A 26,264-nucleotide genomic window follows, 5' to 3' on the forward strand; every position below is an offset into this window, starting at 1 on the left:
AGGCTGAGATCTGAGGATTTTAGTTTGAAGCCTACCTTGGCAGGAATGTCGATGAGACTCTTATTTCTAATTAATCTATCAAAAAGCCAAAAGTGGAGGTGTGGCTCAAGTGGTAGATCACAGCCTTTCATGAAAAAGATAATGAACAGTACCCTGGTCATGGGTTTAAGCCCCAGTACTGGAACAAACACACAAACACACAAACACACACACACACACACACACACACACACATATCTTTTGTTGATAAACACCCTGACTAATGACCAACCCAACCAGCCAGGGAGATGAGAGGACCATATCCTTGGGGAAATGGTTCCTGAGGAACAATTTCAATCTTGGGAAGCAATGTTTCTCCAGTGGACTTGAGGATGCTTCCAATGTTTTGTAGGAATTATTCACCCCCTGTCCATGTTTACCCTTACCTCCACCCAGAATTACCTGGCCCAATCATGATTTGGGAGACTGTTTAAAATGTGAAACCAATACTTAGGTAGAGATTTCAAGCAATACAGAGTGCTGGTTTATAAGAATGACACCATTTGGGTGGGAATAACAAAGCTCAGCTTTTGCAGCCCTGGTGGGATAGGTGGATCTTACATCTACTTGTGTAGAATGAGGGGAGGATGCTGTCTAGAAAGAATGTTAGGGGTGTGTGTGAGTGTGTGTGTGTGTGTCCGTCCATGTGTGCAGCAGGAGGTGGAACTCACACTCTCTTTGTGGCTGGCAACATGGAAAGTTAGGCCTGATTCCTTGCTTTTAGGCTCCAGAAACTCCAGAGCTCTTATTGCCTAAAGCCCCTAGAACAATCCTTTGCAAGAAACAGCCAAGGATGATTCAAGAAAATAGATGCCCAGACCCGCCATGAACTCCTGATAGAGAATGAGCATGCTTGGCTGGAGACCCATGCTCAGCAGCGAATGTTCCGAAAACCAGACAATGTGGCTTTTCCAAACAGGTAAATGTCCTCATCTGTGCCTTCATTGAGGTGCTTCACCATGTTCTTCTCAAAGAGGAGTGGGTGGTAAGCACCCATTGTGCAGGCGATATCAAAGTACTTTTGGTAGTAGTAGCACACGTCAGTCTTGCGCTTGGATGGGAGGAATTCATAAATGTCCACCTGGTCACACAGCGTCAACATGATAATGATACCTGAAGAGAGGGAGGAGTAGTGAGTTAAGCCCAGACTCTCTTACATCAGAGCTGTAGAGATCTACCCAGTGGAGAGATGCCACCTGAAGTTTCTATTTATTCTTGTGAATCCTAAGGAAAGGCAGGTTGAGGTGCTATGGCCCAAGCTGGTGCTCTCTGGAGAGGCCATGTGGAACATGGAGGTGCAAGCTCAACCAGGAAGCAGGGAAATCCCACTACCTTTGTCCCCAACTGGCAAGAGTTGTGTTGGGTAGGAAATATCCCTTCTTTTGGCCTTCATCTGCTCAAAAGAGAAGGGATTATCCAACCCTCCCATTCATTGTATAGATCAATGTTAGCATTAAATAGGATCATAGTCCTAAGATACCTTTAATTAATTAGTCACCTAGGGAATCTCTATGAAGGAGAAAATTGTTCCAGAAGAATCAGATATGAGAAAATCCCTACCTCTGCCCTTTAGCTCAGTGGGGAAGAGAAGACAGTTCAGCAGCTAACCTAGGAATGACAGGAGAAAGTACAGGCAGGGTGTGGAGGGCTAATGGCCAGAGGGAGGGCAGAGAAGAGAACTGATGGTGGAGTCAACAGCAGAGACAATGGCAGGGCAGTGAGCATCAGGAAGATATGTTCCTTGGGATGATTACTCCTGTTTGAGAGGCCTCAGGAAGAATCCCAAATGCACTCATCCAAAAGCTGAAGTAGAAGATATGAAGATGTATCACTGCAAAGGCCCCAATCCCTTACAATCAGAGCACTTCTGACAATAAACTGATTTACTCAGAGAACAATTGCCATGTCAAACCCATGAAGGTTAAGTCAGACCAGTCCCACCCTGAAGGAGTCTGAAGTCTAGAAGGGAAAGCAGGCAGACAGATGACACAGCTGTGAATGGCTGGGGCTATCCAGTGGGAAAGCAGTACTGCAGGGACTCAGAGGAGAAGCTCCCATCTCTGTGTACATAGAGAGCCAACCTTCTCCTGGAAACTGCCTAGCAGTCCAGCCTGACAATGACAGGGAGCGACAAACAACCCATGAAAACTCAAGGGTGTAAACAAGGCTTAAAAAGAAAGTCTCTGCCTAGCATTCAGGACTTTCTATCCCCAGCCCATCCTGTGCCAGCTCCCACAGGCTCCTCTAGGTCCCCACTTCCAGGTGCCCACTCACAATTCTCTTAGGGTTGAGACTAGAGCACTCACTAAGGGGAACATATAGAGAGTCCAGGAGTGGCATTACTGGCTTCTGCTTCAACTTCCAGTGTGACTATGCACTCTCACTGATTCTGTGTTTATTTAAATATATCACAACTTGGAGGCTTGTAGTTTTTTTTCAAGGATATTGCATTAAAATGGTCTCTATCCTGATTCATGAGTCCTGAGATAGTTCTTGAATTGCAAACCTAGGACAAGAACCTGTTCTCCTCATATGAAGTTCAGCCCTGCTCAATCTTCTCCATTCCTCTTATGGTTATATCCATCCCTTTACCCCATATCCATCTGTCAAATCCTCCCATCCCTGATGCCTAGCTCATACTACTTCCTTCCTGACTGCCCAGTGAGAAAGGGTTCTCTCCTCTGTGACAAGATAGGCTCTCCTTCTTGGCTCAAACTGAATGCTGGACTAGATATCTGGCTATTTTCTCCCAGTAGACACAATGAAGTAGAATTATATCTTATTTCTCTATTTTGGACAGGTTTTGGCACAATGCAGGAGTGGAGCGAGATCTTGGCAACTGTTTTGGTCGTCAACCAATAGATTGAATACATGAGATCCCTAGAAATAACCACACAAGGACTTCCCCAGATAAGGACTTACCAAGCATACCAGAGGATGGGGGGTTTGGCTGAATCGCTTCGGGGGAGATTTCCTGAAGGATGTCCCACAGTTCCCAAGGCATCTGGGGCTTGAGGATGTAAAAGGGCTGACTGGGATGCAGCTTACGGTAACTCTTATAGTTGTTAAAGAATTTGTAGTCAGGATTCAGGTACCACTGAAAAAGAAGGAAATTGGCCGACTCAAGAAGAGAAGACTGTCTGTGTCAGTGTGGACTACAAAGCAGTCATGCTCATCCAAAACTCAGAAGGAACCAGGGCAGAACTATGAGTCACAGCTCTTCCTTTGGAATACATCCCAGGCTTCTGCACATCATGGCTCTCAGTGGGTAACACAGTGGGGCCCAGCACAGTCTGTACTTAGATTGGTCACCCTGGAATAGTTTCAGACAGGACCACAGAGTCTGGTTGTAGTATCCAAGCTGGAAGGGGGATTTATGTACTACGTAACCCCATCTTCTTTTTAAGACCTGGTGTTGTTATGGTACACAGACTGGATTCCAGATCCTAGGCTTAAGTGGTCCTCCTGTTTCAGTTTCCCACGTAGCTAGCACTATAGGTACATATTCTGCCTGGTAACTCTTAATTCTGAAGAGAAAGAAACAGGGGCACAGGTTGCTACGTCTACATGTTCAGAGTCCTTCTCTAGACTTAGGGACATTTGAGTTCTAAGTGATATCTGTGCATAATTGTGTACCAACAGAGGTAGTAACAGAAGTAGTGCAAAGGATCCCTAGAACCTATCAGCAACTGGTGGATCCAACTTAAAACTTGAGTATCCCAAGAATAGTGCTGTCTTCCCTTCCTCTTGGATGACATTCTCCTGAGGCCCCTGGAAGGCTATTCCAGGGCTTGGGAACCCAGGAGTCCTGAAGCTCACATTTCCTTCCTTGAAACAGTTGTTGTTGTTGCAGATCTGGGCCCTCAGCTTAGGAAATTAAGTCCTGGGACAGGCCACTTTCCCTGTCCACTTCCGGTTTCTCCATGTGTAAAATGGGAACAACCATCTACTTCCTTCTAGTATTAACAAGAGTAAAAGGAGAGGAACTCAAGACATGGGAGGTATGGCACAGAAGTGTAGACATATTATTGACAGAGGAACAGTAGCCACTGTCCATTCCTGCTGAAGCTCATCAGGCATAACTGCATTAATGAATATAATGTACTCTAGATGGTGAGAAAACCCAGCCACCATTACTTGCAATACATGCTGAAACTGAGATACATAGCCTCGATGGTGCAGGAGAGGGGCTGGACAGGAGTGTTTGTAAGACTGCTACTCCACACACAGTGGATGTCCTCAATCAAACCGCCAAGAATGGCTCAGTTCATCCATGACTTTAAAAATCTCTAAATGTTGGTGCTGGGAATATGGCCTAGTGGCAAGAGTGCTTGCCTCATTATACATGAAGCCCTAGGTTCGATTCCCTAGCATCACATACATAAAAAACAGCCAGAGGTGGCACTGTGGCTCAAGTGGTAGAGTGCTAGCCTTGAGGAAAAAAAAAAAAAGCCAGGGACAGTGCTCAGGCCCTGGGTTCAAGGTCCAGGACTGACAAAAAAAAATCTCTAAATGTTTTAAAAATCTACAGGCAAACAGTGACTCAACCCTTACTTTCCACTTACCTTTGGGATATCTGAATGGTATAAAGATGGGTCCCATACAATTAGGATTCCTTCATTGTATAAACTGTCCTTGAGGAATCGCTCGTCTGTGGTGACCAACTACAAGAAGAAAGAGATGAGCTGTCATTTGGATATCTACATGTAAACATTGGCTCTCAGTAGTAAGTGGCCCATCACCACTTAACTTCAGTGAGAGTAAAATGCCAGTCTGAACTGTGTTGACCTAAAAGGACATTTAAAACAAGCCATCAGTCATAGAGCAGAAAAGATTACACTCAGACTTTGAGACTATGGAGGTGAAAATGGCACACAGCCCTCATTTCTCTCTCTCTCTTTTTTTTATGCCATACATGGTTAACTGTTAGTGTGACCATCTCAATGGAACTTTTTTTTTCGGTCATGGGGCTTGACCTCAGGGCCTGTCAGGAGCTGTCCCTGAGCTTTTGTGCTCAAGGCTACAGCACCACTTCTGGGGGTTTTGTGGCTAATTGGAGATAAGAGTCTCATGGACTTAACTTACAGAGCTGGCTTTGAACTGTGATCCTCAGATCTCATCCTCCTGAGTAGCTAGAATTATAGGCCTGGCTATGATGGGACTTTTTTTTTTTTTGCAAAATATATTAGGAGTTAAAACAAAACGCACATACAGACTCAATAATTCTACTTTGGGACTCTAGCCTAACAAAGAATCCAAATCCAGGGGAAAATATATATGGAAACATTCATTAAATTATTTAAACAAATAGGAAAAATATGATAGCAGAAGAAGAAAGCTATCAGTTGTTAATATAGACTCAGGCTTAGCTCTTGTGTTTGCCACAACCTTAATCAGGTGACTATGCAATAATCTTCCTAGGCCTTCATTTTTCATAAAATGTGTGGAATGGGGACACTTGCCCTGCTCTCTCAAATGAGAGCTATCTTTACAATCAAATGACGAAAATATATGAATGAAAAACAAAAGTTGCTCCAAGGGCAGAGAAATGAAGGAATCCATGTCCCTCTTAAAAAGCTAAAACAGCAATATGATGTCACTTGTCAGCCACTTATTGTTAAGAGCACATGGGACATGACTCAGGTGAAATGCGAGAGAAGCACACGGAGGAAACCAAATCAAGACCTGACACAGCCAGGAACTGGCAGGCTCACACCTGTAATCCTAGCAACACAGGAGGTTGAGATCTGGTGGGTCAAAGTTTAAAGCCAGCCCAGGCAAAAGGCCCACAGGACCCTGGCTCCAATTGTCCAATAAAAAGCTGGTCTGGAGGTTATAGGTTAAGTGGAGCACCTCAACCATGAGCCAAGTGTGAAGTCCCTGAGTTCAAGCCCAAGTACTGGAGGAAAAAATTTAAAAAAAGACTTGAGGGCTGGGAATATGGCCTAGTGGTAAGAGTGCTTGCCTCGTATACATGAAGCCCTGGGTTTGATTCTTCAGCACCACATATATAGAAAAGGTCAGAAGTGGCACTGTGGCTCAAGTGGCCGAGTAGCTAGCCTTGAGCAAAAAGAAGCCAGGGACAGTGCTCAGGCCCTGAGTCCAAGCTCCAGGACTGGCTAAAAAAAAAAAAAAAAAAAGACTTGACTGAATAGGTAGGCAATCTTCTCTCAGCAATCATCCCTCCCACTTCAATTACCATTGTTCAGGCTGAGTCCTAATTGATGTCACTGTGCTATCAGAAAATGATGACAAATATCATTGTATGTGTGATGGCCATAAGCTAGCCCATCTCTTCCTACACAGGGAGAATATTCCTTTAAGCCTGGACATATCATCTTATTTATTTGGAATTTATTCTGAGACTAGAATTGCTGGTGGGGCCCACCTTGGCTAGGGAATTTGCAGCTACACTAGGTGCAAGGAGTCAGATGTTGAGCATAGTCCCTGCCCTTCAAGCTGTCACAGTCGGGGGAGAAAGTGGACAGTGAAACAATGACGAAACACACAATGGTGTGACACTAGAGATAGTGTGAGGGTGGCTATAGAGAGGGTAAGTGTAAACATGATAAATGAGAATGTAACAGACAGGACAGTGTGAGGGACAGAGATATTGTTCACGAACAGAGGGAACAATAAAAGCAAATGCCAAGATATGGCATATCTTGGATGTTCTTACCAAGGAAGAGAGTGGTAGCAAGAGTTCCATCCCTGTTCCATATTTAAGCAATATCTATCAGGACAAGGGGACACCAGAGAGACAGAGAGCTGCTGTTTAAAGTAACCTTTCTAAGAAAGAGAACACAGCCATAATATTCAATGTATGTATGTGAGAATGGAAAGGAAAATTGAGAGGGTGGGTGGGGTTGGGAGAGATGGAGGAGAATGATGAAAAGGGTAACCTAGATCAAGATCCATGGTATAAACTCATGTGTTGACTTGAAACCTCTTTGAAGATAACTTTTAAAAATAAACTTTCTATTTATGAAGTAACAAATGCTCAATGCAGAAAGTGAAAACTTCAGAATAGAATCTATATACAGATACACACATATATATAAAGCAGAAAATACCCGTCTGTAACTGCAAACCACTGCATTCCTCAGTTATTGCTTTTGTGTATATCTGCGATCTTTTTTCTTCATAGATATTTTTCTCTCTCTGCCATGGACTGAACTGTGCCCTCCTCCATTCAAATGTTGGATCCCTAATTCCCAAAGTGACTATATTTGGAGTATTTGGAAACAGAGCCTTTAGCGAGGTGACTAAGGTTAAATGAGGTCATAAGGGTGGAGCCCTAAGCCTGTTAGGGAGGTGTCTTTAAAGAACAAGAAAAGAGACCAGAATCTCTCAGTGTGGGAACAGGAGAAAAGTCACAAGAGAACACAAAGAAGGTCACAACAAGGCAAAAAGGGAGCCTCCTTCAGAAACCCAAGCCAATGGCACCTTTGATTGTGGCATCCACAAGTAGTTGAAGACAAAATTTCTGTTGATTAAGACATCTAGTTTTTGGTATTTTATAATGGCAGCTCAACCTAACTAATGTTGTGAGTATGTACGTGTGTAGATATAGATATATCTTACCTTCAAAATCTAGACTGGGTGGTTTTGTAAAACTTACACATAATCTAGGTCAATGATATACATTGAAGGATATCTCTCTGTTTGAAAATTTCAAAGTTAAACACAGACATATATAGGAGGGCACCTATAGAGGTATAGACACACATGTGGATATGTACATACATGTGTAAGTGTACATGTATGCATACCCATGCATGTACTTCCTAACTATATCTGCTCAAAGATACCCTGATAGAGATGAGCACACCTAGTGAACAGAGCTTAATTTTGGATACCATTTTCTACTAAAAAGACCAGGAATCTTCAGAGACGATGACTGATCCCAGGATAAAGCCAAGGTAACCTGAGGAAATGAAACCTTCCTAAATTGCTCAGTGCTCCTATGAAAAGCCCAGGCATCTTGTTTATTCATATACCTTGAGGAGGATCAAATGTCTAGCTATTTTGCTGAATTAATTGCTCTGCTTTAATCAGAAGACAATACTATTTTTCTTAGGTCCACAGTTGGGTAAATGCTCATGCCCAGAAGCTTCTCTAGTGCAGGCTCCCCTGGGGCCAAGAAGATGGAAGTGGGAAAATTCTCAGGTTTTGCATTTCAAGAGGGAATGAGGCCTAAAAACTTAGAAATGTCTATAGGTGAGTTTATTTTCAGGTCAGTGAGTGGAATAAGCATTCCTTACTATGTGGAAAAAACCTGGCTTTTATAAAAAAGCAACTGGGAAAAATCATTTAAAAAAATAGTCCACTGACTATTAAAACAAGCAGATTGGCACAAAAACATAAAGCTGGGTGCCTCATGCCTGTAAATCCTAATTACTGGGGAGGCTCAGCTCTGAGGATTGAGGTTCAAAGCCAGCCCCTGGGCAGAAAAGTCTATGAGACATTTGAATTGAACACAGACAAAAAAAGCTGGACGTGAAGCTGTGGCTCAAGTGGTAGAACACTACCTTTGAGAAAAATAGCTCAGGTACAGCACCCAGTCCTGAGTTCAAGCCCTAGGACCAGCACAAAAACAAATAACAACAACAACAAAAATAACAGATTTTCCTTATATTGTCTTGAGGGCAAGGACTTAGGCAAAGGAAGGACTGCTCACTCATTTGTTTCTTCAGTCTTATATTATTCAAGCTGGCCTCAGACTTCTGTGCTCAAGTGATCCTCCTGTCTTAGCCTCCTGCATAATTATGACTATAGGTACATGCCATCATGCTAAGGTGGTTAATAAGAAATTTATCTCTAACCTAGGACACCCCATTTGCACAATTCAAAATAAAAGTAACACTCAGAAAATATTTAAAGGTCCAAAGATAACTTCTAAATGAGTTGGAATATCTTACAACACCAGAAAGTAGTGTTACATTTTTTTTTAAAGGAAAACTGGTGAGTGCATGGATGCCACAAGGGAATAAGAGGCAGTTTGGAAGAAGAAGCTCCACTAGTTAAGTCTGGAATAATTTCAATACCAAGGTCATTCAGAACAGTAAGCAATTGTAAACTACTAAGAAAATAGGAATTCATGAGTTCCTACCAATGAAATGCAAGAAAAGAAAAGAAAAAAAAGAAAAGAGAAGAAGAAAGGAGGGAAGGAGGAAGAGAGGGAGGAAAGAAGGAAGGGGAAGGAAGAGAGAGGGAGGGAGGGAGGAGAGGGAAAAAAGAGAGAAGAAAGAGGGGAGAAAGGAGGTATTTTACTTATACTGTAGTGCCAACTTATTCTGAATGCCAACTTCATAATATGGTGGAAAGCAAGCTCCTCCACATGACTATACAACCATTATAGTAAGGATTGCTTCAAGAAAAGTGAACAGTGAGCCATGTCATGGTGGCTCATGCCTGTAATCATAGTTAGTCAGAGGTAGAGATTGGGCAGTTAGAGGAATCAAGTCTCAGGGCAAAAAGTTATCAAGACCCTCATCTCCACAATAACTGAATGGGGTTGTACAAAATCTCAAGTATGCAGGAAAGATCAAGGTTCAGGCCAGCTTGGACATAATCCTATCCTCAAAGTAACTAAAGCAAAAGAGGTTGGGGGTATGGCTCAAGTAGTAGAGTGTCAGCCTAGTAAGTACAAGGCCTGAGTTCAAACCTCAGTACCATTTTTTAAAATAAATAAATGCTAAATAGAGAAAGAAATTTTGATGAGGAACAGAATACTGACAGTATTAAAGTGCACATCACACACTGCAAAAGAATAATAGTAATTAGAGACATCAGATATCTCATGCACATAATCACAATAAAAAATCATCTATAGGGCTGGAAATATGGCCTAGGGGCAAGAGTGCTTGCCTGGTAAACATGAAGCCCTGGGTTCAATTCCCCAGCACCACATCTATAGAAAACGGCCAGAAGTGGCGCTGTGGCTCAAGTGGCAGAGTGCTAGCCTTGAGCAAAAAGAAGCCAGGGACAGTGCTCAGGCCCTGAGTCCAAGGCCCAGGACTGGCCCCCCCCCAAAAAAAAAAAATCATCTATAAGGCACAAATGGGCCTTGCCTGCCTTCTTCTATTGAGCTCTTAATTGACACAGCATCATTTATGTAGTTTTCTAACAGGAAGCATGTAACCCTAATCTAATATCAGGAAAATACAAAATAAGGTATTTTTTGTTTTTATTTTTGCCAGTACATGAGTCTGAACTCAGTCTCCTGCTTGCTCTGCTTGCATTCTTTTATTTAAGCCATGCTCCTGCCCTGTTTTTTGCTAGTTACTTTGGAGAGGGAGTCAGGTGGGTTTTTTTCCCCAGGCTGGCTTCAAACTGTGACCCTCCAGATTTCAGACACTTGAGAAGCCAAGATCACACAACACAGCTGAACATTTTTTTTAAAGAATTGTATTTTTCAAAAATGTCAATGCCAACTGCCCACCTGTGGCTTACACCGGTAACCCTAGCTACACAGGAGGCTGAGATCTGAGGATAATAATTCATCAGCCCAGGCAGGAAAGTCCATCACACTCATATCTCCAATTAACCACCAAAAAGCTAGAAGTGGAGCTGTGGTTGGAGCAAAAAATTTTAACATACAGCTCCCAGGCCCTGAGTTCAAGCCTTAGTACCCACACGAGTACACACATGTACATGTGCACATGCACACACACACATTCATACACATACAATGCCACGCATTAAAAGATATAAAGAGGTGCTGGACACTGATAGCTCATGCCTGTAACCCTAACTACCTAGGAGGCTGAGATCTAAGGATCATAACTTGAAGCCAGCCCAGGCAGAAAACTCCAGGAGACTCTTATCACCAATAAACCACTCAGAAAAAGCCAGAAGTTGAATTGTGGCTCACGTGGTAGAGCGCTAGCCTTGAGCACAAAGAGTCTCAGGGACAGCATCCAGGCTCTGATTTCAAGCTCCAGGACCAGCAAATATATATATATATATATATATATATATGTATATGCTATAAAAATATTACACATTAAAAAGATATACAATAAATACAGTACTTGCTTTTTTTTTTTTTTTTGGCCAGTCCTGGGCCTTGAACTCAGGGCCTGAGCACTGTCCCTGGCTTCTTCCCGCTCAAGGCTAGCACTTCTGGCCGTATATGTGGTGCTGGGGAATCGAACCTAGGGCCTCGTGTATCCGAGGCAGGCACTCTTGCCACTAGGCTATATCCCCAGCCCCAGTACTTGCTTTTGAATTTGATTTAGTAGTAGAAAGGGAAGATGGCCTAGAGGATACTATTAGGTCACTATAAATATCTTTTTTTTTTTTGCCAGTCCTGGGGCTTGGACTCAGGGTCTGAACACTGTCCCTGGCTTCTTTTTGCTCAAGGCTAGCACTCTACCACTTGAGCCACAGCACCACTTCTGGCCTTTTCTATATATGTGGTGCTGAGGAATCGAACCCAGAGCTTCATGTATATGAGGCAAGCACTCTTGCCACTAAGCCATATTCCCAGCCCTATTAGGTCAATATAGAGAATCATAATTTAGAAAGATGAAAGGGTGGCATTTATGCTTAGGTGTGATGCTGTGCTCCTGGAAGCACACATGAAGGGGTTTAGAGGTGGGTGTATATGATACACATAGCACTCTCAAACTTTAAAATATCATGTAAGCGCAGATGATCTAATAGATGGGATTTTTTCATAGTCATCTAAAACCTTATTCTGGAAAGTTTGCAGTATTACCAAATAAGAAAAAGAAAAAAGAGAGAAAGAAAGAGAGAGGGAAGGGAAGGGAAGGGAAGGGAAGGGAAGGGAAGGGAAGGGAAGGGAAGAAAAGGAAAGGAAACAGAGGAGTTTGAATACAATCCACTAAATGTATAGAATACTGTCTAGCTTATACTTTATTTAACACTTATTTGTGTAAACCTAATTTGTAATTGGCATTTGAAGTACTTGGATATATCAGAGAATACCCTGGATACTGTGTATACTGGTATTAGAACTAGGGAAGGGAAAGGGAATAGCAAAATCAAGAGACAAAGGATAAAAAAGACAAGCAACTCCAAAAGCAATACTTATAAAAACCATTTGGTATAAACTAACTGAACAACTCATGGGGGAAGAGGGCAAGGGACAGGTGGGGGGGGAAATGAGGGAGGAGGTAGCAAATTGTACAAGAAATGTACCCACTGCCTTATGTATGAAACTGTAACCCCTCTGTACATCACTTTGACAATAAATAAATAATTATTCAGGAAAAAAACCTATCTCATAGACCTTAATTTATCATAAGAGAGCTAGAAAATTAGTGAAATGGAAAACAATTTGATGGGAATAAGTGGGGCACTTGAGGCTCATACATGTAATCCACATTACTCAGGACACTGAGATCTGAAGTACTGAGGCTGAAAACCATCTCCAAAATAACCAATAAAAAGCCAGGATACGAGCTGGGGATATTGCCTAGTGGCAAGAGTGCTTGCCTTGTATACATGAAGCCCTGGGTTCGATTCCCCAGTACCACATATACAGAAAATGGCCAGAAGTGGCACTGTGGTTCAAGTGGCAGAGTGCTAGCCTTATGCAAAAAGAAGCCAGGGACAGTGCTCAGGCCTTGAGTCCAAGCCCCAGGACTGGCAAAAAAAAAAAAAAAAAAAAGCCAGGATAGAAGCATAGCTCAAGTGGTAGAGTGTCAGCTAAGCAAACAAGCAGAGCTTGAAGGCAAACCCCACCCCACCCCCATACTGCCAATAACAACATCAACAAGAAAAGACCTAAATGAGAAAAGAATAATGAACTTGTATGGTGTCATTGGATGCTTGCTTTTTGGAGGAATACATCAGAGTAGACTATTACTACTCTCGATATGCCTTATCCTCTGTGGCCTCACTCCTCTCTCTGTTCCATGAAATGATCGTATAAGACTCAGGACTTCACAGTGCAGGAAGCACTTCTGTTTCAGTCTTACTGCTGTTGGTTGTTGCATCCTATCACTTTTCAGAGTCTGACACACAACTTATGATCAGCAAAAATCTTTTGGCATAAACAATAGCTAACTGATCTCCAAACTCCCTTTAAGTTCTGTAATTTTCAAAACTATTCAAACCATCTGAAAGGAAGTGACATCACTACTGATTCTACTGATGTTAATAGGACAATGAATTGTATTAGGAACAATTTCAGCCAATAAATGAAATAACTTAGAAGAAACGGAAATGCTTTGAAAGATGTAAACTACCAAAGCCAGTTAAGAGGAAATAGTTGCCATGGTCAGTCCTATTCTTATTAAAGAAGTGGAGTTTATAGCTAAAAATCTTGTCATAAAGAAAACTCTAGACCCAGGTGGCTATAGTGGTGAGTTCTGTCAAACATTTAAGACATTAAGCATATTAATTGTACACAAACACCTCAAGAAAATGAGAGAGGGACCAGGTAACTTGAGGGGATGTGTGTGATTGAGAGACCAGAGGGAGAACAATGGAAGGAGTGGCATTGATTGAAATGTATTGTGCTCCTAAGTCTCGACATTTTGAACAAACTTCTCATTACAACTCCTAAAAGATAATTTTTAAAAGAGAGAGAAAATTGGAGTGCAGGAAATAACTCAATCCATAATACAAAACAGCAAATAAAGACATTACAAAAATTAAAAAAATCACAAACCTACATCCCTCATGAACATAGGAATAAAACCTTCTAGTAGGTCACCTTGATATATAAACATTTCAAGGCTGGATGTGGATCTGATGTAAGCACTGCTTTTGGGTGGTAGTTGAGGTGAAAAGGAGCACAGAGTCATAAAAAGAGAACTGGTTTCAAAACCACTGGCTTTCATAATGCTTCTCTAGGATTCAGCAGTGTCCTCGGAAAAAAGAAACCATGGCAAAAATTGCTGCTTCCCTGTTAAAGGTCACCACGCCAGAGTGTTGCCAGCTTTACATTATGCTTTTGCAAACTTAACTAAAGTCCTAGTGGGGAGGAAATTGCATTCTCTTGTTCTTCCTCATACTGAGCAGGAATTTAGTGGGAGCTGATTTGCTTGACTGAATGGAATCCAGGGCGGCTGGCTACACACCAGATGGGTGGACTACATGTGCCCCCACTGAACAGAGCTGCTTTAGGCATATCCTTTGGGTCTGGAAAAGGCAGACAATAACTCTGACATGCTAAAAACCATGTACAAACCCAGAGCTTTGAAATAAGAAGGCAAGTTGAGTCTGATATCAGTTCACTTTTCTCATTGGGAAAAATATCAGGGGCAGAAGGTGATAGATGGCCAAAAACCAATACCTTCTAATACTCATAATAGCTATCCCATCTACATTTTAGTTATAAAATCATGATGCTAAAATATTATATATGAGGGATTCCATCAGAATCAGACAACTCACTCTAGCTGTTTTCAGATCTGCCAGTGATGGAAACTCAGCCCCCTCACCCTGCCCTTGCCAGCATCTACTCAGACAACTGTCTACATGAATCTGGAGAAGGAAAATTGAAACTTGGAGAAAGCTTTGGGGTTTGGCATTTTAGCTCAGTGGCATAGCATTTGTTTGACATTCATGAGGCTCTGGGTTCAACTCCTAGCCTGCAAGAGAGTGAAAGTTAGGAAGGAAAAGTAGGAAGGGAGAGAGTGAAGGAAGGAGAGCAAGAGAGAAGGAGGAAGAGTGGGAGAAAGGGAAGGAGAGTGTTAAATGCCAGTGGCTCACATCTTTAATCCTAGCTACTCAGGACGCTGAGACCTAGAGGATAAAGGTTTGAAGCCAACCTAGGCAAAAAAGCCCACAGGATTCTTTTTTTTTTTTTTTTTGCCAGTCCTGGGCTTGGACTCAGGGCCTGAGCACTGTCCCTGGCTTCTTTTTGCTCAAGGCTAGCACTCTGCCACTTGAGCCACAGCGCCACTTCTGGCCGTTTTCTATATATGTGGTGCTGGGGACTTGAACCCAGGGCTTCATGTATACGAGGCAAGCACTCTTGCCACTAGGCGATATACTCAGCCCAAGCCCACAGGATTCTATTTCTAATGAACCAGCAAAAGCCAAGCTAGAGAAGTGGCTCAAAGTGGTAGAACACCAACCAATAAAGCAAGTAATGAAGCCCTAAGTTTCGGCCTGGCATTTAACACTCTCTTTCCCTCTCTCCCACTCTTCCTCCTTCTCTCTTGCTCTCGTTCCTTCACTCCCTCCCTTCCTACTTTTCCTTCCTAGCTTTCATTCTCTTTCAGGTGGCAGTTAAACCCAGGGCCTTGTGAATGCCGAACAAATGCTATACCACTGAGCTAAAATGCCAACCCCCAAAGCTTTCTCCAAGTTTCAATTTTCCTTCTCAAGAAGGGGGGGGGGGTGGTCTGTTGACAAACAGACCTATATCTAATCCACATGTGTTGCCTACTTTCTGGGCTCAGAGCAACTCATTTTGAGCGGAGATGTCCTAAGGTTGCATGATTATCAAATCTTCCAGAACCGTCCTTAGACAGTATTTAATAAGTAGCATGGACTGCTACTTCTCGATAAGGATTAGTTCAGGACCTCCAAGTATCTGGGAAAGTTCTGGTAACATGCCAGGTTGCTGAGCATAGGTGGCAGGTTTTCTCTAAGGAAGACACTGCCTCTTCCTGTTCTGCTGTCTCTTCTTTCCCCCCTCTTCCCTCCCCCACAGCACTGCAGGTGCTGCCTTGTTTTGTGGAAACCTTCTTGTGCTTAGTCAAAACTGGATTTATTTACAGACCCACATTTAACGGGACTGTTCTCCCATTCAGTTTCATAACAACATTGGCACAGGAACACCAATAGAAATAGAATTGAAACTTTCTATTGAATAGAAAGAGGAGTAGAAATAGAATAAGCAAAGGACCTTGTCATTTTCTAAGACTCAAGCACAGTCCACAGGCTCACAGGTCTGTCCTGTACAATGTGAGTGAGGAGCAGAACAAACACAGGCCCAGCTCAAAAGAGAACTGAAGCTCTCTCAAAGAGGTTCTTTGACCTCATTGTGGCCCGGTGTGGCCTGGAAACCCGCCCCCCACCCCCACTTCACTCCTTAGGCTTTCTCACACACCCCCAACCCCCAAGTCTTCCTCAGTGACAATTTCAAACCTCTGGTAGAACCTCCTCTACTAAAACCTCTTTCATGTTGATTATTTTCACAGCCTACATCAGCCTATTTACCTAGCAAACAAAGTGTATGCATATATCCACATGCAAATAATTCCATTAAAAATGTTAGCATAGGAATAGGATGTAGTCAATTGTAGAGTACTTTGTTAACATATCCAAAGTACTGTGTTTCATCCCCAGCTCTGAAGAAAAACATAGCAAAAAGAAATTAAAATATACTATAGAAGTGTCTTAAATCACGTAGAAAGCAAAGAGTGTATAATAGATCATTGTTATCTTAACATTCACTTCTCTAACTGCTATTAGTTCTATTGCTGCTATAGCATCTATTAACTTTTATTTATTTCTATGGTTTTGAGTTGTTTAGACTTTCGTCTCAATCTGCTGGACTTACTTTTGCATTTCTTTCTTTTTTTTGCCAGTCCTGGGCCTTGGACTCAGGGCCTGAGCACTGTCCCTGGCTTCCTTTTTGCTCAAGGCTAGCACTCTGCCACTTGAGTCACAGTGCCACTTCTGGCCATTTTCTGTATATGTGGTGCTGGGGAATCAAACCCAGGGCTTCATGTATACGAGGCAAACGCTCTTGCCACTAGGCCATATCCCCAGCCCCACTTTTGCATTTCTTAATGAATTCCTTGTGAATGCCAAGCAAGGAGGACTAGTATCAATGAGCTGTCTCAATTTGATTTATATAAAATGATTTGATTTCTCTCTCATCTTTGAAAAACAGGTTTGCAGATATGATGGTTGAAAGTTACTGTTTATATTTGAGAACTTTGCATAGTATTAGCTCATTGCCTTCTGGCACACCAAATTCATAATAAACATACTAGGAATATTATTCAGGATACCTTATATACATTGAGTCCCTTTTCTCTTACTGCTTTCAAAATTCACTCTGGTTTTTATCTTTTTTAAAATTACAACACATCTCAGTGTGATCTCTTGCTTTATTTTACCTGGAGTTTGTTGAGCTTTTTAGATATATGTACTCATGCCTTTCCTTAAATTTGGAAAATTCTTTGTTGTTACTTTTTTAAATGTTCTTTGTCCTCTTTCTTATTTGCTCTGAGAAATGATGCCCCATGGAGCACTTAGGCTCTGCTCACTTTGCTTCAGACTTTATGATTCCCACAATCCTACCTTCAATTCAGATTTTTCTCTTCTGCACAATTAAATCTTCCTTTGGATTTCTCTTATAATTTTTCATTTCAATTATTATAGTTTACAGCTCAGGAATTTCCTTTCTGCTTTCTTTTTAGGTTTCTGGGCTTCTTGACTGATATTTCCATTTTGTTCCCATCATTTTCTTGACTTTCTCCATGCCTTCCTTTAATTTTTGAGCATGCTAAGAAAGTTGTTTTAGGGCTGGGAATATGGCCTAGTGGCAAGAATGCTCGCCTCGTATACACGAAGCCCTGGGTTCAATTGCCCAGCACCACATATATAGACAACGGCCAGAAGTGGCGCTGTGGCTCAAGTGGCAGAGTGCTAGCCTTGAGCAAAAAGAAAAAAAGAAAAAAAAAAGCCAGGGACAGTGCTCAGGCAGAGTCCAAGGCCCAGGACTGGCAAAAAAAAAAAAAAAAAAAAGTTGTTTTGGTATGATCTGATAGACCTGTCATCAGCTCTTTTTCAGAAGCAGTTTCTACTGATTTAATTTTTTTCCTTGTGAACAGACCATACTACAATGTTTCTTTGTGTGCCTGGTAGCCTCTACCACTTGAGCCACACTCCCACTTCTGGCATTTTGCCGGTTAATTGGAGATTAAAATTTCTTGAACGTATCTGCCTGGGCTGGCTTCAAAGTGAGATCTGAGGACCTCATCCTCAAGAGTAGCTAAGATTACAGGTGTGAGCCACAGTGCCTGGCTGAGATAAGGTCTTATCAGATATCCTGGAATCATGGGTTCTAGTAACCCACCTGACTCAGCCTTCAGAGTAACTGGAACTACACAGTGTATTATGCAACTTTTGATATGTGTATAATCAAGATTGTTTTCACTAATTAAATCTACTAACAATTTTCTGGCAAGAAAAAGTATTTTTCAAGTCTCTAGCTTGGCATGGTGACACAAACCTGTAACTAGTTACTGGAGAGGTAGAGACAAGAAAATAGAAGTTCCAGGCTAGCCTAGTCAAACTTTTTCTCAAAACCAAGTTGGGTATGGTCACACACACCCATGGTCTCAGTTACTCAAGTGACAGCAATGAGAAGATCATACTTCAAAGCTAGACTAGCCAAAGTTAGCATGAGACTCTACCTTAAAAACAGCTAAAAGCAAAAGGACTAGTGGTATGGCTTAAGTGCTACAGTTTTTGCCTACCAAGTGTGGGACCCTGAGTTCAACCCACATTACCACAGAAAAAAGAAAAACAAAAATATTTCTCAAATTTCTGCTACTTAGAAATACTTCTGAAAGCTAATTGTGTATATGTGTGTACACACACGCGCGCATGCAGACAGACAGATACACACACACACACACAGACACACACACACACACACACACAGCCTAGCTGCTGTCTCTTGGCTATTTTGCTGAAGGTTGCAGCCCTACCACTTGAGCCAAGCTCCACTTCCAGCTCTTTGGTGATTAACTGGAGATAAGAATCTCACAGACTTTTCTGCCCAGGCTACCTTTAACTAAAATCCTCAGTAGCCTTATCAGTAGCTAGGGTTTCAGGTATGAACCATTGGCACATAATGGGTGAAGATGTCTTATGACCCTTGTATGTTAAGTTTATGGCCAACACAGTATACTTTCACATGTACCTTTCTGTTTATTTCCCACAGCAGTTGTCCCTCCTACCTGTATGTCCTCTGCTCTGTTCTCTCACATGAGACTTCCAGGTGTGACCTCACAACTAAATGTACAGCGGGACTCTGCTTTCCTGGGCCTATATGCTCTATCAGTGCAGACTAATTGTGTAAGGTTCTTAACTATCACATGACAAGGCTGGGTCATGGAATCATAATATCCTCCTCCAATGAAGAATCAAGAACTCAGGAAAATCAAAAGACTTAAAAAGCTGGGCTGGGGATATAGCCTAGTGGCAAGAGTGCCTGCCTCGGATACACGAGGCCCTAGGTTCGATTCCCCAGCACCACATATACAGAAAACGGCCAGAAGCGGTGCTGTGGCTCAAGTGGCAGAGTGCTAGCCTTGAGCAAAAAGAAGCCAGGGACAGTGCTCAGGCCCTGAGTCCAAGGCCCAGGACTGGCAAAAAAAAAAAAAAAGACTTAAAAAGCTGGCAGTTTTGATGTGCTCCTAGTAGATACAGTGTTGGAGCTCACATTTTTGATCCTCCTCTCAATTCCTTATCTGCACAGAAGACATTTTACCTGAGAGTTCATCAGGCGAATGGTCGTTTTCGTGCCCACATCTTGTTGGAAGTTGGCTGTGGGTGCCCCATTAAACCTCAGAACTGCATCGTGACCATCTATAAACCACAAGGAAATAGAAAAGAGGTGATGAGTGGTAGCAATGTTCAGGAAGTGAGAAGGACAGGAGGAAGAAAAGGTGGGGGAAGGGGGAGGGAGTGTGGCAGCCATTATTCCAGACTTAATCCTGTCATTATGCATAGAGAGCAGGAATTATAATATTTGGGTGTTACTCAGGAAAAGTTCATAACAGAAATGACTACTGCCTGCCAACCACTATAGGGGAACAGGAATTTATTATGCATTCCTGAAACCCATTCAATGCACCAGCATGTTGAAGCACAGCAAAAAATGAACCACACTAAGTACTTATATGTAAAATCCTAGCTACTAGGCTGTGATCTGAGGATTAGGTTCAAAGCTAGCCCAGGAAAGAAGGTCTGTGAGACTCTTATCTCTGATTAACCACCAAAAAGACAGAGGTGAATCTGTAATGGCAGAGTACTAGGCTTGAGTGAAAAAAAGTTACAGGACAGCATCCAGTACTGGTACCTGTACTGGCTCAACATCCAGTATTCTGAGTTCAAGCCCCAGTACTGGCATGTACGCATGCGTACACACACACACACACACATATGCACACACAAAGTGAACTCGGCCACCAGTGGGTCACTTCAGTGGAATCCCTGCTCTAGATATCAAAACTCTCTAGGTGTCACCTGGAAATTATCTTTCTATTCCTGCCAGAGAAATGAAGGAACTACCACACACTCTATCTGGGCCAGAAGTACAAAGTACCTGAGGTACTTTGCAAAGCACAGACTACTGAAGCAACAGGTGGGATTTACTATCGTCCAGGACAACACATAAGCATCCCATTTAGGAACCTGAGGGCCAGAAACGGGACACAAATCTGATGTGGCAAAAAAAATGACACAGGAATTCATAATGCTAAATGAAACTCCATGATTTCTGTGGTTCTTATTAAAACACTTTGCCAGAAAAAATATGAGGTATTGAATTCAGTCAATATCAACTAAACCATCTCAAAACACCTAATGACTTCCTAGAGCATATGGCCTTGTAATTCCTCTTTAAGCAGTGTTTGGAAGTGTTGGGAAAGTCTTTTCATGGAGCATTTGCTACTCTGATGGGGAAGAGAAATGATGGCTTTTAGGAACCAACCTAACCCAGAGCCTCTGTGATCCTACATGAGCTTATCCAATTATCCAAGCCTTTCTTCATCAAGCAGATTTTGGGTTCACCAGCAAAATCTGTACCAGGTTGGAGGCCAATCCAACCATCTGTTTCCCTATAAGAGGACTTGTTTGGGAAAATATGAGGGACAAAAGACATTGGGTTCAATACATAATGACCTGGAAAGGGGAAGTCTATAGAATTAAGGTATGAAACTCCTTCTTTACCTCCATTCCAGCATATGTATTAAACTATAACCTCTGACACCTCATTACAGCCAATACAAAGCTCTATCCTAAATCTGAGGACAAATCACAGAAATGGACTATCACGGAAATGGTTTAAAAGATACACAGTCCAAATTGTATCAGCTTTCAGTGCATGCACTGAAGTGCAAATAGGCAAAAGGTACATCTTTACACAACTCCAAACAGCAACTAGCTTTGTGAGAATCAGCCAATGGTTTCAATGGTGATCAATAGAACTCACAGGAGAAATGAAGGACCACCGGACACTGCTTAATCAACTGTACAGATGAATACATTATAGGTGAGACACCAACTAGAAAGGAAAAAACTGTTTCATAAAAGGACTATTTATAATGCGGAGTTTAGTACAGCATAGCTAATATCAGGGTTGCCTGCTACAGGTGTGCCTGGCATGAGGAGCAGAGACCCTGAGCTGAGAGAGGCCAATGTAAGGAAATGGAGAGTAACACAGATACCACTAATGTCCAGCCAGCAAGACAGGGACAAACAGAATCTATACCCAAACTTCATCCTTTATCCCTTCGAACCCATGGGAAAAATGAGAGAACAGGGCCCAGAGACTGACAGAGGAATGCCTTACAGGGGCTGAGCTTTTCAGTCAAGGGAAAGCTACAGAGGTTACCTGCAGGGGGACACCCAGGAAGATAGGTGCCCCAGCTTCACTTTCCTCCCTCTTAGCATCTATTGGCCCGTTCCAAATAGAAGCCAGGAAGCAAGGAATACCCCCTGATATGGTCCAAAATTTCAGGCAACAGGGACAGATGGAAAAGCAGGGAAGGGTAACACGTGAGTTTGGAGAAGTAAATGGAGAACATCTGGCACAGAAAAACTTGGATAAGACTAGGCACTGGTGGCTTATGTCATAATTCTAGCTACTCAGGAGGCTGAGATCTCAGGATTGTAGTTCAGAACAGTGTGGGCAGACAAATATGAGCGATTCATATATACTAGTAACAAGCAAAAAGCCAAACTAGAGGCATGGCTCAAGTGGTAGAGCACCAGACATGAGCAAAACAAAGTGGAATGAGAGTTGGATGCCCTGAGTTCAAACCCTATTACTGGCACAAATCAATACAGGAAAGGAGAATCAATCATTTTCTTCATTCAATAAATATTAATTAAGTACCTACTCTTTGCCAAGCAGAGCTATAGGTTCGGACACACTGGTATAAGCAAGAAAGACAAAGTGTCATCAGAGAGCTCACATTCTAGTTCATGGAGAACTGAGAAATATTGTATATATATATATATATATATATAAATAATTAACTGATGGGCACCAGTAGCTCATGCCTGTAATCCTAGCTGAGGCTGAGATCTGAGAATGGAAGTTCAAGACCAGCCTGGGGAAGAAAAGTCTCATGGGACTCTTATCTCCAATTAACTACTCAAAAACTGAAAGTAAAGCTATGGGTCAAAGTGGTAAAGCACTACCCTTAGGCAAAAGAGCTCAGGGACAGTACCCAGACCCAGAGTTCAAGTCCCTGATCAATGAAACCGTAATAATAATAATAACAACTGTGAAAGAGCAAAAGAAAGGGTAACATTGTCCAAAAAGGAAATGCACTCATTACCTGACTTACAACTGTAACCCCTCTATATATCACCTTTATAATAGAAATTTAAAAAAATAAGAGAAATGTACTCTTTAACTGACTTATATAATTATATCGTCTTTGCACATCACCTTTAATAACAATATTTAAAATTCAAAAAGAATTAGATTGTACTTAGTACTATGACACACAAAAACTAGGTAATGTGACAGAGACACTGAAGAACTTTCCCCTTGATGGCATGATGATTTAAGAAAGGCTTTGGAGCTGAGACCCAAGGGATGACTATGCACAGAAAGGGCCCAGAGAAGTACATTACAACTACAGGACACAGCCTGTATAATAATAAGGTTATAATAAGATTATAATAATAAGGTCATAATAAGGTTAGGGATGTGGCAGAAGACAAATGAGGATCATTTTCAATGCCCAAACACGTTCTGCTCTTTCCTCTGTTTGGCCTGTGTTTCTTGCCTTTACCTCACTAAGAAAAGTAACAAGGGATTACTCCAACCAAATGTTTTGTGTGCGCCAGTAATAAGGCTTAAACTCAATGCCTGAGTGCTACTCCTGAGCCTTTTCACCAGGCTCGGGGAGGAGCTCTCCCATTTAAGCCATACCTCCATTTCTTTTGGTGGTTTAACTAGAGGATCTGCCTACCTGAGTTGGCTTTGAACTCAGATCTTCAGATCTCAGCCTCCTGAGTAGTTAAGATTACAAGCATGAGCCACTGGCACCCAGCTTCAACCAAATTTTATTATGAAGCTATAAATCATTCTGAGGCACAGAGCAAAGGGGCTAAGCATGGGGTCCTTTGAGTCAAATGACTGCTTTCAAGTTCTAGGGTGCTCTCAACCAGATGTGAAAATCTTTTGAGTCTCCATAATTAGTTCATGAGCAAAATGGAGGCAAGAATCTTAACCACTGTATAGGACTGTTGCAGTGGTTAAAAGAACAGCTATGTTAGGTATACAGCAGGCACCCAGTGTTACTTCTATTGGTGATAGTATTTTTAAATGTTATTTGTTGGAAATTTCACGTCAAACAAAAGATATTTCAGTTTCCATGCATAAGTAAGCTATAAAACTGAATGAGAAATTATGGAATCTATCATGGGCTGATTTGTAGAATTGTTGGAATCAAAGGATGTTATACAGCCTCTCTAGTGAATAACTGTCTTGCTGTGAATGGGGAAATGAACATGAAAGTTATTTGGATATTCTAATCCTATCCTGAGAGTATTTCTTCATTGGAAAGCAGTAACAATCTCTTGAATTCTCTGCACAGCAAACTCATTAGTAGTATTATCTGTAAGACTAAACAATTTGAAGCCATCTGACACATCCAATAGTTGGGAACAGACTCAACAAATTCTGAACACTATAAATTCTGGATCTTTTTAACTTAAGTTAAATTTTGTATTTTGATGAATGCATGAAGGAATACAAAGAAGAAATGGCTTGATGCCTTAAATATTTGTTAGTTGAAATGCACGGAGGATGCACACTAGATTTGAAGATTGACATGCAATAATTTTTACATCTCAGGACCAAAGTCCTTCTGCAGTATTTATCTGAAGTTGTAACTGAGGTTTATAGAAAAATACATTTTTGAAAAGACATTTCTCTATGATTTTGATTTGCATTTCTTTAACAACTAAACCTGAACATCTTTTCTATGTGCTACTTGGCCGTTTGTTATAGTTTTTTTCTGGAAAAAAATGCTTGCTCTAATCCTTTGTCTACTTTAAAATGAGATTCTTTCTCTTATTATTGTTGACTTATAAGAACTCTTTAGCCACATGCCAGTGGTTCACAATTGTAATCCTAGCTACTCAGGAGGCTGAGATCTGAGGATCCTGGTTCAAAGATAACCCTGGCAGGAAAGCCTGTGACACTTGTATCTTCAGTTAACCACCAAGAAGCCAGACATGAAGATGTGGCTCAAATGGAAGAGCACTAAACATGCAAAGAAGCAAAGAGACAATGCCCAGGATCTGAGTTCAATCCCAATACTGACTTAAAAATAAGAGTTCTTTATATATTTTGAACATTACATACTTATCAAATAAATGATTTACAAATAAAAATTATTTTAAAAACCCAACTGGTAAAAAAAAGAAGATATCATTTTAATTCATGTTTATTTAAATCACTTAAAGTAGTTTGGATTTTTTTTTCTGCTGTTTTTGAGAGTCTCCTCGTACAGCCAGAGTGGGCTTGAATTCAAGATTTTCCTGCCTCTACTTTTAAGGAGTACATGAAAAGAAAGCTATAGTGCCAATTCACAAAGAAATACAGCTTTGTCTCAAACTTCAACACAATTTCTGACCCACAGACAATGATGACTTGATAGGAATTAATAGGTTCATTCAATAACTGGAATCTCCCAAAGACTATCTCATTTTGTAGCAAAAATAAAAATAAAAAATAGGAGAGACAGAAAACCTGGTTCTATTATAGATGAACAGAAACCAATAACATTTCTCAAAAACAAAGCCAAGTTAGGCTGGAGCCAGACATTTGGCAGCCTTCACTAGTAAGTGGTGCCTATTTGAAGAGGTACAAACTATGATCTCACCACGTCTTTCTGCGCTAGAGAATCCAATTTGGGTCTTACATTTTTTCTTCAAGCCTGTGCTTGGATTCAGACCATTTTTCCTGGCAGTCATAGGAAGGAAATAAAAAAGGAGACAATTATGACCTCACCTGCTCCAGTACTGCCACCTGACAGAAAAGCAAAGCTTCCTTTACTTTGGTTTCCTTATAGCTTGATTCTTTTCACAATAATGAAAAATATTTTCTTTCAAAATAAGATAAATATAGGGCCTTATGCAAATCAGTAACTCTCTGTTATATAGGCTTGCCAATATCGATAAGCATTCATTATCTGCAAAGGATTCTAAGAAAGACAAGCTGATATATTTTGACCATTGACTCTTAAATGGGGAGAGAGGTGGTGAATGGTCACAGATTCTACTGCATAACAACTGCAATCTAAGGATTTTCTCACTGGCAAAACCCACAGACAGTCTTGCAGGCATGCTATACACACCCAGCCCATGGGTACTTCTGCATGCAATCTTAGGGATGCATGAACCCCTTAAAGTTGGTACATGGTCCCCAAATTTTAAAAATTCTGCTGTAATTATTTCTTGAAGAGAAAACCACTGGGCATTAGTGGCTCATGCCTGTAATCCTTGCTATTCAGGAGGCTGAGATTTGAGGATTGTAGTTTAAAGCCAGCCCTGGCAGGAAAGTCCATGAGCTTTTCAGCAAAAAGCTGAAAGTAGAGCTGTGGCTCAAGTAGTAGAGCACCAGCATTGAGCACAAATGCTCAGAAATGGTGCCAATACCCTGAGTTCAAGCCCCAGGACTGGCACAGAAAGAGAGAGAGAAAGAGAGACAGAGACAGAGACAGACAGAGAGCAGAGAGACAAAGACAGAGAGAATCACAAATTAGCCATGCAATTTAAATCCAAAGAACTGTGTATGTATTGGGTTAAACAACAGAATTTTAGAGCCCAAAAGTGAAGTGAAGATCTATGCTTCAAATATTTTCAAAGACCAGCTGTAATATTCCTACTTTGGGGTAGTGATCAAACTCTCTTTAAAAAACAAAATACTGCAGAACACCAGTATGTGAAACAGATAAAATAAAGCCATTGAGATTGATAAAGATCCTGGGAGATTCCCCATCCTTGTAACTTTCCTCATGACACTT

The 26,264-nt window shown here is 41.5% G+C and overlaps 1 protein-coding gene across 5 annotated transcripts in view; it reads right to left on the minus strand.

Annotated features, from left to right (window-relative positions):
- Window positions 1-241: 241 nt before the first annotated feature.
- Window positions 242-26,264, minus strand: part of St6gal1 (ST6 beta-galactoside alpha-2,6-sialyltransferase 1) — a 122,002-nt gene continuing 95,979 nt past the window's right edge. For all 5 annotated transcript variants that reach the window (XM_048346981.1, XM_048346983.1, XM_048346980.1 and 2 more), the window contains 4 exons: window positions 19,481-19,578; window positions 4,605-4,703; window positions 2,962-3,136; window positions 242-1,152 (listed from right to left, as the gene is read on the minus strand). In XM_048346981.1, coding sequence (XP_048202938.1) covers window positions 911-1,152; window positions 2,962-3,136; window positions 4,605-4,703; window positions 19,481-19,578 — 614 coding nt within the window. In that variant the 3' untranslated portion in view covers window positions 242-910. The remainder of the gene's footprint in view (window positions 1,153-2,961; window positions 3,137-4,604; window positions 4,704-19,480; window positions 19,579-26,264) is intronic.

This window comes from Perognathus longimembris, chromosome 5 (assembly GCF_023159225.1).
Source record: "Perognathus longimembris pacificus isolate PPM17 chromosome 5, ASM2315922v1, whole genome shotgun sequence".
Lineage (NCBI taxonomy): Eukaryota > Metazoa > Chordata > Mammalia > Rodentia > Heteromyidae > Perognathus > Perognathus longimembris.